This window comes from Thunnus thynnus, chromosome 12 (assembly GCF_963924715.1).
Source record: "Thunnus thynnus chromosome 12, fThuThy2.1, whole genome shotgun sequence".
Classification (NCBI taxonomy): Eukaryota; Metazoa; Chordata; class Actinopteri; order Scombriformes; family Scombridae; genus Thunnus; species Thunnus thynnus.
Window position 1 is genome coordinate 23,748,056 of NC_089528.1, and position 12,127 is coordinate 23,760,182.

Consider the following 12,127-nt stretch of genomic DNA (forward strand, 5'->3'; position numbering starts at 1 on the left):
GTAACTTAACAGCACAAATGTAAGTCAATCTTTACTTTAAAGATCTCATAAAACAATTTTCTTAAAGTGAAACCAACCTTGACCACTAGACTTCTTGTTCTCTTCATCTTTTTCTTGCCCATCTGACAGCTCACCGACCTCTATGGTTACATGACCTGTTGAAGTACAGTAAAGAAACCTCACTGTGGCTGAAAGAAATGAAATGAAATTAAATCCCCCTTTGTAACTAATGTGGGTTTTTTTGTCTCTTGAACTTTGCTTACCCTCTTTCTTGCTTTTCCTGTGTCTAACCCCCTTTGTATATTTCTTCCAAAATTTGCGTTTCTCTTTGCCTCGTGCCCTCAGGGCAGCTTTGGGGTCTGTGATCCAGGCATGGTACAGAAACTGGAGAACAGAGGGCAGCAGTTTAGCAACAATGAAAGGATGTAAAAAAAAAAAAAGAGTCAATGAGGGGAATTATATAAGAGCAACAAGACAAATTAAAAAGTTATGCACCAATTAAAGGTGGTTCTGCATGTTTTAGTCCATTAAACGTAAATTGGGTATACTTAATATTACTACAGACCATTATATCCTACCTTCGCGGTAACAAATGGTTTCAGTTCATACCAGTCCAGAATGAAAATCCTCTTACAGAAGCTTAAAACTTGACATAGATAAGCCGTCATAGTGAAGATGTACTCCCCTTTATTTAGTTATTTATTCATTTATTGATTGTCACTTTTTCATTTTGGATTAAATTTTGAGCTTTATAGTGCCTTCAAATGCTTATGAAAACTCCCAATGCCTTGATTTAACAGATGTTGGTTTGAAGACAACAACAATTTGTCAAACAAAAACAACAATTTTAATGTAAGAAGCAACAAAATTCAGGTTATTTTTTCATAAGGTCCATGTTTGCTTTGTGTATCTTGTCTGGGTTTTATTTTCTGACAACACAGCTTGTAAATAGCTTCCTTGAATGCTCCAACTGTCATCTCCAGCTTTTTTAAGTTTTTAAATGCTCTGAGTTGATTTTCACAGTGAACTGTAAACTGTAAAACTGGCCAACGGCTACATGGAAGGTAGGAAAACAACCTAAAAACATCCTCTGAAAATAATGGGCGGTATTGTGAAGAATACATATTTTCTTGTTAATGCACTGAAACATGCTCGACCAGCAGTTTTAAACACAAAACACAGAAAAGGCCCAAACACTAAACACTGTTTCTGTTGCTGCTTCATTGAGAATGATAACTTGGCAACACACCAAATGAAAAGGTCAAAACAGACAGGAAACACATTTTTACTTTTTCGCATTTCTAAACCATTTCAGAAAAACACTTCCAGTTTTTTATTAGTCAGACAACAACATGCAGACAGAGCAAAGTCAACAGATTTCCATTCCAGGTCATATTTAATTAGGTATTTCAAATTATTGTATATTTCCACTGCCAGATTTACTGTGTGGTGATACAGATCCAAACATCTATTGCTGAACTGTATTTAATATTTAGTTATTTGTGCCACAGCAGAACAACCATTATGACCTGGAAAGGCAGTTTTGTTATCGTGTTAGTTGTTATGTGAGCTCACAGATGTTCATGCAGAAAACAAGCTGTGTTAGTCGTGGTGGTGAGTACCTTGCCTGCCTTGACTACATACTGCAGTATAGTTTTAGGCAGCTTTATGATAGACTTAGGCAAAGCCAGAACAGCAGAGACAAACTTTCCAATAGCTCGCTACAAGGAGGAGGAGACAGAGTGGGAGTGGATTAGTAGAAAATCACTTCATATCACAATAAACATTAAAGGCTATCTGTGTTAGCAGACAATGGATCAGTGGATTTTATAAACCATGACGCAGGTCAACACTGGTGCAATTCAGCTCATTCCCCTGAATGTTAGTCTTTTGTTAAAGCAGCAAAAACAATCCATTAAAGGTCCAAAATTAGAAATACTAAAGAAAATAAGAATTCACCATAGAATTTATGGGTCAGTAGCACAAGTTCACACAAAAGTATGTCTCATATTCTAATGTTTCAGCTGTATTTTCTTCCATTATTCATCACATTATTATATGTTTTTAAAAATACACACATGTAAATGAATTCATCTGCTCATAATGAGTAACTACCTCCATCAGATACAGGAAATGTACACTAGTGTGGTAAAAAGGTAGAATATTTTCCTCTGAAATGTAGTGCAGTATAAGGAAATATGTTACCAGCACTTCAAAACTATACCATACTTTTTTGAATACCACGTCCTCAATGATAAAAACCTACAGTCCACTGATAAAGTCACTGCAGTAGAGACAGATTCAAAGACTCTTTTCCCCCCTGGAACTAATGGAAAAAAATGCACCACCACTGGAAATCACCTGAAATGCCGACTTCTTTGGCGGTTCCTCGTCTTTTTTCTCCTCCTCCTCATCTTCTTCCTCACTGTCAGTTTCAAACAAGTAATATTCTCCACTTCTAACCACTGAGAGGCAAAGGATAAAGTGTAGTTACATTCAGTCAAACAGAGGGTGAAGTCATAGCAATAAAATGAGGCTCAGTGACGGTTCCCTTGCTGAAAGGAAGAAGCAGGAAATGTTTGAAAAATAAAACCCACTTCTTATTAAATTCTATTCACTGCATGAATCTAAACACAGTTTTAAAAAAACACCAAAACCATGAGAGGATGAAACAGAAAATGCAAAAAAATGTTATGTTAGTATGGCTAATATAGCTATGAGCACAAAGCACAATGAAGAATGTCTATTAAAGACTTTCATTCCAGTAGCACAGTCGCCTTTAAGCTACTTGGCAGAGCAAGTGACTCTCTGAGTCTACAGTAGTTAAGTGTTAGAAGCAATGGGATAGACAAGGCTGACTTATGTCCTTGAACAGAACCACAGTGGGTGGGAGGTGAGGGAGGATGCTGGGATATGGAGATGAAACATCAAATGACAAAGAGATAAAATGGAGAAATTATTTGAATGGGGTCATGTGGGAGTATGATATGAGACATAGGTTCAAACCAAACAGGCGATCACTGTATTGACTCTGAGAAATGATGGTATTTATTTACCACAAAGAGACTGTAAAGGTCTTAATTTTTTGTATATTTGGTCCAATCGCTGTTTTATTTTCTTCTGGGTGATGCCTGTTGGGTGATCATGTCTACAGGCAAAGAATGAACAAACCCATCATCCTTTATTCCAGTACTGAGAATAAAGGTGAGTTGACTTCATACCTTTGCATGAAAATAGTAGAGTGATTCTCAACTGTGGGCTCTTTAGGCGACACCGATGATGAAGTTTAAACAACGTCAAGTACAAACTCCAGCCGTTAGTCATTTTCTCTTTCTGCACTATCTCAATGTGTCTATTTAAGGCAACCATGCTCTGCAACAATACTGACAGTTTTATAGATCATCTCTAAAACTCAAGTGCTTCTCCACACACAGTGCACAGTTACATGAGAGCTACAGGTAACAGGGGCCTTTAAATAGAGACAGAAAAGGACTAAAGTCTGGATGGTGAAAGACTACTGTATGTTGCTGCCTTCAGAGCCCTGGGCCAGTATGGGAATCCTCAGCGTTCTGGTCAAGGACACAAGGGCCGATCAGAGTGGAGGATAGAGATAAAAGAGGGTTGGGGGGTCAACCTACTGGAAGCATGGTCAACCCACGGCCTCCACCACTGCTTTTTTTTGGTCTTGGCTTTCTTTCGTTGTGCTCCTAAAATTTCACAAATACATCAATGCAACATTTCATAAGAAAATCAATTCTTCTGTTAACTTTAAGGAACATTTTCACTCTATGAGGCTGCTCCTTTAGATCAAATACTAATAAAAAATACATCATTATACAACATGTGTAAATATTACTTCTACACCACTTTTTTTTAAAAACTTTGACCGCACAGTGAAAGGCCCCGCCAGCCTCCCATCATACCATCATCATCTTCCTCGGGCTGGACGAGGGTCTGTCCTTCTCCGGACTCCTGCACCATGCTTATCATCTTCTCCTTGCCCCTCTTAAACTTTTGCTGCCTCACCTTAATGCGCTCCATCCTGATTAGATCAGAGAGACGGTGAAGAGACACAGAGTATCGACACAGGAGAACATCAATGACGGCTTAACAGACTGACCATAAACATCTCCAGGCTTCACGTTGGAAATTAGCGTACGTTATGTAACAGCGGAGTGCTCATTAGGGCAGAGAAGTGGATATTATCATATAGTATTATTATATATTATTATATTATGAGGAACTTCTGAGGTAACTGTAAGTGGTGGGAATACATTGACTTTATGTGGTGTGATATACTGAGAGCTGACTTCCTAGAATCACTATAGCCAGGAGTTCCTTTAAATCCAGAACAGGTTTTTATAATGGCTTTCTGAGTCATGATTACCTACTTCTGGACTAAATTAGGCCTATTGAGACTCCATAGTTTCATAAAAGATAATGAAAATCCTGAAAGCTAGCACTATATGATGTGTCAGTGCAACTTAATGTCTGTAGATATTCTATATTTTTTCCTTGCTGTCTACAAATCCCATGAAAAGACCAAAACCAACAATAAATTGATTCAACTAAGAAGTATGGTCTGTGTAGCCTGATTTGTGCCATATAGCTATGTTGTTGTTGTGACAAATCACCAATTGTGTATTTATCCTCTGCTGAAAATAGTCCCCAGAGAATGTAATATTTACTCTTGTTTGACCAACGATTGCTAAAAACTACAGTGCGCAGCTGTTAAAGGAAGTTACTGAGCCATTTTTAAAATATTTACCAAACGTTTTGTGACCCGTTTTGAAGATTTTCACCTTCAGTAGGAACAAATGGGCTTAGGGCTGAGTGCCGCAGACAGACGGACACATTGTTGGTTTTGGTCTTTTCATCAGACTTGTTTACAGCACCAGTGTTGTCTTTTAAACGAAAACCAACCAACTGCAGTAAGAATTTAGCCGCATGGAAAAAGGTATTTTAAAGCAACTACAAGGAACTTTCATTTCGTGCTGATTTTGGCGACCCCTGTGGACAAAAGCGGAAGTGTTTCCCAAATGAAGACTGCATTTCCCATGAGCACTGCCGTCTCATGACGTAAAGACCTTGATCTGGCTGATGTGTACATTAGTTTTGAAAGCAAGTGAAAGAAAAATGTTTTTAATAGTACTTTTCTTTTTTAAACACAACTGTTTGCAGGATGCATAGCGATGAGGTAACGTATCTATTCGTGGCTATGTAAGATTAATAACTGTAATATGACGATGGTGAAACAAAGCAAACTCTCTTTTAGTACCGTTCATACACCTAGATTACATGTAAACCTACAACTAACAGATCTAGCTGCTCGGTAATAGTAATTTTGTTGAGAAAGCTAAAGTTATCAACATTTTCTAGTAATGTTATGACTTCATAACAATAAGCCAACATCAAGATATAGCTGGGTAGTGAGGCCAACATAAAAAGTTACGTTATAAGCCAGTTGTATTACAATAATGTCCACCGTGACCTTTACCTCCGTGGACTGTACACAGTCATTTGCATTATATGTTAGGGTGCCAACTAACAGCTGCAGGCATGGGGGTTCCTCTTTATATTTCATTAATTCATTTCAACCTTACAAACTAAATTAGCTAACAATTATCTGCCATTATTTCACAAACTATCCTCCGGTCTGTGTGCTGTAAATAGTTTCATCTGATATTGTGGTGAATCAGACCCGGGGACAGGCTTTTAGAATAACTACATAGAAAGAGCCAATTTTCTCACTGATGGTCTCATTTGCTTATGGAGGTCATATAGAGGCATCGGTAATAAATTGAGACTGTTTCATAACCACTTAAAACATCTTGTAGCTGCTTATAAAAAAATGCAATAAATGAAATATTTTTCCTCCTCTTGATGTGTATTTTAAAATGTGTATTCACTGTTTGTCTCAATAACAATCCTTAAAATACATTTTACTTGACTGACAGCATGCTCTTTGGCCTCTTGTGGTTGTTTACTGGTTATCAGACACAATTCTTGTCTCTAAATTAATCCTGAAGTTGTTCTAAATAATCTTGCTGTATCACCTCTGGCTAATCTAAACCAGTGCAAGACAACTGCTATTTTGAATTATGTGTGTACAAATTTGATCTGTATTGGACAAATTCCAAATCCAAAACTTCAAGTGTTGTACATGAAAACCACATCCACAGCATTACAAAACATGACGTATGTTAAAGTTAGAGAGTCTCACTGTCTCTTCAGCTGCTCCACAGATTTGCTCTCCTCCTCCAGTCTGGCCCTCACAGCCTTCACTATAGTGGCCTGGAAAAGCTCCGCCCCTCTGAAACGCAGAAACACATCAGTAACTTATTAAACGTTCAAAACATCCAGTTTCAGTGTGTAGGTTTTAACTTATATTGCTACTTAATGAATATAAAAAACATAACTATACCTTTCTGTAGCTGACACCTTACAGTAACTCAATGTTTATCTCTGTCAAACCGCCTTTTGGAGGCCAAAAAAAAAACAACTCCTCCACCCACAATGAGTAGTTTGATTACATTTTTATCTAACTGTAACTAAGTATAACTTAAATATATTGGATAAACTAGTGACAAGAGGTTGCATTTTATTGAAACAACATTGTCAAGAAATTAACTGCGTGTTTCTTTTCACGTTAGTTTCTGTTTTGCAAATAAAAAGTGCAAGTTAGCTCTCCCCTAATACTGACCATGAACACAAGAGCAACATATGCTTTTTTTCCTATTCTGGATTTGTGTGTTCTTGATGAGCATCATCAGTTGTTCTTGTCTTCCCTGTCTGTCCATCTTGTGCTTTATGTGTTATTTTGCTTTCTGAATAAATTTTGCTGACCTGAATCTTAATAGCCTTGCTAGCATCTGAGCATGTTTGTTTCCTTATAGTTCAAAAACAGAGACTGTTTTCACAGAGGATTTATAGCAGGAAAAGAAACTAATAACATTGATGACGTCTCAGTTTGAGCAATTATTGCAATTCAGTGCATCAATTAACACTGTTATTTGTTAAACCTGTGTTCAACATGACAAAAGGTTGTTTATACAGTAAGAATATGTCAGAGGGGACTGAATATGGGTGCGGCAACCCTGGATAAGATCTCAGAAGTCCAGTATCAAACCTGTGACCTCCCTGGTCTACAGTGTCAGCTCTGTACCTGGATGCAAGGATCTGTGATGCTCTGATATCTGCCACCACGTGGAGGAAGTAGTAGCTCATGAAGACTCGTCTCTGCAGCAGCAGGAAGGCGAAGCAGATACTGTCCCAGATGATCCCCGCCTCGTTGCTGGGCAGCTCACAGCGCTTATCAGTATCTAGTCAGACAATGTATAACACGGTGACACACAATAATTATCAGATTTATTCAAACTCACGCCATGATAATTAACTAATCACTCATTCACAGCACAATAAATTATTAGCTGAGTGAAATCTTCAATGTGATAAGCATCCTCAGGAGGTTCAAATGATGCATCAATTTGTCTCTTTGAATGTGAGCAGCTCATTTAAAAATGTTATTGTCAAAATGAAACTATTGTCAGTAGTTAACAGGGTGAGTGAGTGAGTGAGTGAGTGTGAATTGCCCAGACTCTCAAGGAGTCTGAGTATTGTTGCCGTGTTTTCTGTTCACTGTACTGTACATCAGTTGCCCAGTGGGATCAAGATAAAGACTGACCTGAAGTAAACTGGCCTGAAAGATGTAAAATAAACAAGGGTGTGGGTCTAATTTCAACTGGAGCAATCTGGAGCAGCAAATCATGCTGACATGCAACGGCTAGAGTTGCAGTAAACAAAATGGGGGATTTATGCTTCATTCTCATAATACTGAACATGATATCCACCCCTTTCATGCCCAATTTCTTCCCTAAATAAATGAATAAATAATGCCAATCATAAGTAAGTAGTTTATTTCTAGAGCACAGTTTAAACTGACCAAAGTGCTGTACAAAAGAACATTAAAATATGAAGTAAAAAGCATAAAAATTGTGACCTGAATGTGACCCTGCAATATTTTTAGGCAGTGATCTGATGTTTTCAATTTTTTTGGTGAAAAACTTCAAAAATTTCTCACAGATAGATACGGGGACTGAGGACATAATTTATAGTGCTGGACAGAATTTTAGGTCTTTAGGTGAGAATTTAAGGTATGAGAGAAATATGTAGCCTGGGCTTTGTTGGCTGCTGAGACGCTAAAAAAGTATAAGTTGCATAAAGATGTAAAGCGGTGAGTTGACTTACTCAGGTGTTGCTGGCTGGTGTTGATGTTGTATTCCTTGATGGTGCAGGCCAGACTGAACAACTGGATTAACCAGCACTGGTTCTCAATCAGAGAGTTGATGTAGCCACAAGCCAGAATCTAGGAACAAGAAACCTTTATTGTATACTTGATAATAAAATATTCAATTGTATATATTATATTATTAAAATAAATGCTAAGTTTTGCACTTTTATGCAGACAGACACAAGCAAATCCCCTCCTTATATGTGTAATATGTAAGATTTTTCTATTATGTAGTTAAAAAGCTCATCTTGATAAACAATAAACAGATTACTCACAGACAAAATGTTCTTCATAGTGATTACAAAGATGTTGTAGGCGATCAGGAAGTCCCAGTAGTGGAGGATCTTTTTGATCGGTTTGAGCAACAGCTCGCCGCCAAAGAGCAGGAAATAGAAGCAAGCCACCAAATAACCCATGCAGAAGATGCTGATTCGTGTGGTTCCCGTGATGAAGATGATGGTGAGGACAAACCAGAACAGGTAGCTGAACATGATGACCTTCAGCATGTCCAGGTAGGACCTAGAGGACAGTGGTGAGGAAGGTTGAATGTGAATGGAAACCAGTGACACACAATACGATCTTGTGTCTTATCAGCTCCAAATGTCGAGGAAATGTCTGAAAAATATGAACTTCAGCACCCGGAAGTGATGTATCGACATGCGAGTGTTCACACATTATCCCAAGATGGTTATCCCATCTACAAGCCCTTTAGTCACACTCAATAAATAGATATTTGTAGTGGTCTGTTTACAAGTTTAACCATATATAAAGGAGCTGTTTTGGCTGTGTCACTCCTCTTAAGTAGCTGCACTGTTTGTTTTAGTGTTAATGTTGAATTTTGTTTACAGTGAAATGGCAGCAATGGTAACACTGAATTTTTGTCAAGTCAAGTTTTTGTTGACACTTCTGTGTTTTCTTGCCAAAAAAAACCCCACAAATGTATCCATTTATCTTATTTTTAATTACAACTAGGAGGCAAACATGAACATATTTTCCCACTCAGCTGCATTTATTTACAGTCAACATGACAAAACATGAACACATCAAGTTTACTTATCCAGCTAGTTACTCTGTTTAGGAGGACGTTTCCTATTTTGCTCTCCAGTTTTTTTAATTCAAGTCACTTCCTGTGGGCAGAAAGGTGTGTGTATCCAGCACCAGAATTAATTTCAAATCTACAGCATTTCAATTAGTCCAGAAAGCCTCATCTTGCTTAATAATGTTTTTCTTTTTTTTTTTTTTAAATGTATGTTTGATTTGAACTGGAGGGACAGGAAATACGGGACCCGTGCCAGCTAATAAGTATGCAGGCTTACCACATAATAAAAGTCAAAACAACATTTCAGTTCATTCTGTCGCTGTGTGCTTAATCCAGCCATCAATCACACTTAGTGTTTCACTTAGTGTCAGGACACCGGTAAGAGTCTGATCAATGGATGGGAAACAGAGCTGAAACCTGACTCCTGTCACTCAGCGCAGGTACACCGCTGCATGTATGTCCTGCGTGTGTCTACCATGCTAAAAGCAAGCGTATGGATCCTGTGTTATCATGTGAGACACCATTTATACGATGGGTACGGTTGAAAACATAGGAAGCAGCGTGCATTAATTTAATGGACCTGGGGAAAACATGGGACCACAACAACAGTAACACTGTTTAGGAAGGAGCTCTGATGAAGTGGGTTTGGATTGGACGATGCGTTGATGGGCCGGAATAGCTGAGTGAGTGTCCTTCTTCATCAGGGGGGGAGAAAATACCTTTTCCATACTTGAAAGCTATTTATTGAGTTAGAGTACAGGGCAAAAGCGTCTGAGTCGCGGAGTGACGGACAGAGTGTTTTTGTGGATTATGGATTTCTCCCCCCCACCCCGTATCCGTAATTCGATCCTGGAGGGAAACGATGGAATAAGTGCAGAGCTGCTGCCGTGGCGTGGACAGACGGGCTGTGCAGCTCTCTTTTTTTTTCTCTACTAGGGCTTGTTGATGGACACAGAGTGCGTTAATAAAAGACTTGTCCACTTTGCGCATCAAAACAGTGGAATGTGAAGAGCACATAATCAATGACTGTGGACAGGTCAGGATGCTATCGCTGTCTTCTTTCTAACTCAGTCTCTATTTCCCTGCCTCTCAAAACCCTCTGTTCACTCTTTTTTATGTGCAAAGTCAGTATCAAACTCTAGATTCACATATCGGACGACAGCCAAAATTCGGAATTATGTATACAGTAGGTATTCAATAACATCTCTCACTAAGCTACTGACATGAGCTACTGTCATCATTACCTTTATTTATCCAGGATAAGGGATTTGCTGAGCGGGTATGTTCTTATTCAGCACCACCCCACTTAAGATTTCTACAGCTGCACGGTTAGCCGCCAAGTACAACAACACTTTTCTACTGAGTTGGCCTCTGAGCAGCTCAACTGGAGAAACTGGGCTGTACAGAAAGAGTCTCAGTCAATGGTAGCTCAGTGGTTGTCGCTGAAAGAGGGGACAAATGATACCTGTTTGCTTTTCTAAACCAAAATTCACCCAACCAGTCCGAAGAGGTTTCTTTTGATTAGTTAAAGGTGTCAAAATTAGTTGGTCAATTGGCGACTGCAGTCCATGACACACTTTTAACGCTTATAAATGTATTCCTGACAAGATAAGGGCAGAAACACCGAAGTTATGCTTTTTCACTTGTGATGATGTAAGACAACAATCAAATATGTTAGATAGTAGAAACAGTGGAACGGTAAACACATGTGGAACTGGAAGATTGTTATTTTTATTATTTCTGACCTTATTAACAGCCTTAACACTTAAAAGATAGTCTTAGCATCTACTAGAGCTCTCTCGTCTACTGAGGGTAGTCAGAAGTTATGTAAAACACTAACACAATCCCTATGCTATGTGCACTATTCCATAAACCACAGACTGAAATAATAACAATAACAATAAGTCTATGAACTAGAACACTGTTGTAGAACTACAAAAAAACCCTAGCACTGTTGGTTTTGGTAATATTTTGGGAGGGGCCTTTATTAGATAGCGATAGTGGAGAGTTTACAGGAAATAAGAGAGACACAACAAAGGTCGTTCAGTTCCTGGTCGGCATCTTAACCCTGAAGCCCCTCTGAGTTTTTAACAATAACAAAAATATACTGTAGAATATCACCAGCGTCATCCTTTAAACTTACACTGACACAAGTCTTCATACTTTCTTCCAAATCACTGCTCTGATTTAATTTTTGTGGATGACTTTTCATATTGTAGGATGACTCATATACTGTATGATACAAATACAAACTATAATGACTTAACTGTACGCCTCTTACATCATTAAGCATCGATTAAGCTGGCTATTTCACTTCCTCTCTATTGTTAAATGGCATTGGTATTAATGCTGCCTCAGTCTAGCTCAAATGGCAGCAAAATTATGACAATTGTTTCATGTAAATCAAATTTAAAATCTATAACTTTGCGATCTAATTCCTTGTCCTATACTGTATCTATGTGGTCTAAACTTACATGTGACACCTCTTGCTGCAGTGTAAATGTAGCATAAAGTCGGTGTGAGTTGCTGTACCTGCAGTGGAGGAAGTCAGGGACAGGGTTGTGGACACTGAAGGAGGCTGCGTCAAGGTCTCTGCAGATCTCCACATTGTCTCCAGCCATGAGGCGGACTGCCGCCTTGTTCTCATCATCAAAGACCTGCCTCTGGAGAGAGGCGCACAGCAGCAACATGAAGTCATCTAGGAGAGGAGAGCGGACGAGAATAAAACAATCGTCATAATTTATTATCATATCTACAGCTTATGAAAAACTGTCTCGAACCCATTACGAGAACAAAGA

The 12,127-nt window shown here is 38.6% G+C and overlaps 1 protein-coding gene across 3 annotated transcripts in view; it reads right to left on the bottom strand.

Moving 5' to 3' along the window:
• The window catches only part of LOC137194489 (piezo-type mechanosensitive ion channel component 2), a 96,377-nt gene that overhangs the window by 20,120 nt on the left and 64,130 nt on the right, over positions 1–12,127 (bottom strand). For 2 of the 3 annotated variants that reach the window (XM_067606435.1, XM_067606433.1), the window contains exons 24-34: positions 11,862–12,027; positions 8,566–8,809; positions 8,248–8,365; positions 7,166–7,322; positions 6,224–6,313; positions 3,924–4,042; positions 3,639–3,707; positions 2,362–2,465; positions 1,623–1,721; positions 264–384; positions 78–155 (exon numbers count right to left, since the gene is read on the bottom strand). In XM_067606435.1, coding sequence (XP_067462536.1) covers positions 78–155; positions 264–384; positions 1,623–1,721; positions 2,362–2,465; positions 3,639–3,707; positions 3,924–4,042; positions 6,224–6,313; positions 7,166–7,322; positions 8,248–8,365; positions 8,566–8,809; positions 11,862–12,027 — 1,365 coding nt within the window. The remainder of the gene's footprint in view (positions 1–77; positions 156–263; positions 385–1,622; positions 1,722–2,361; positions 2,466–3,638; positions 3,708–3,923; positions 4,043–6,223; positions 6,314–7,165; positions 7,323–8,247; positions 8,366–8,565; positions 8,810–11,861; positions 12,028–12,127) is intronic. The other variant, XM_067606434.1, reaches the window with a different exon arrangement.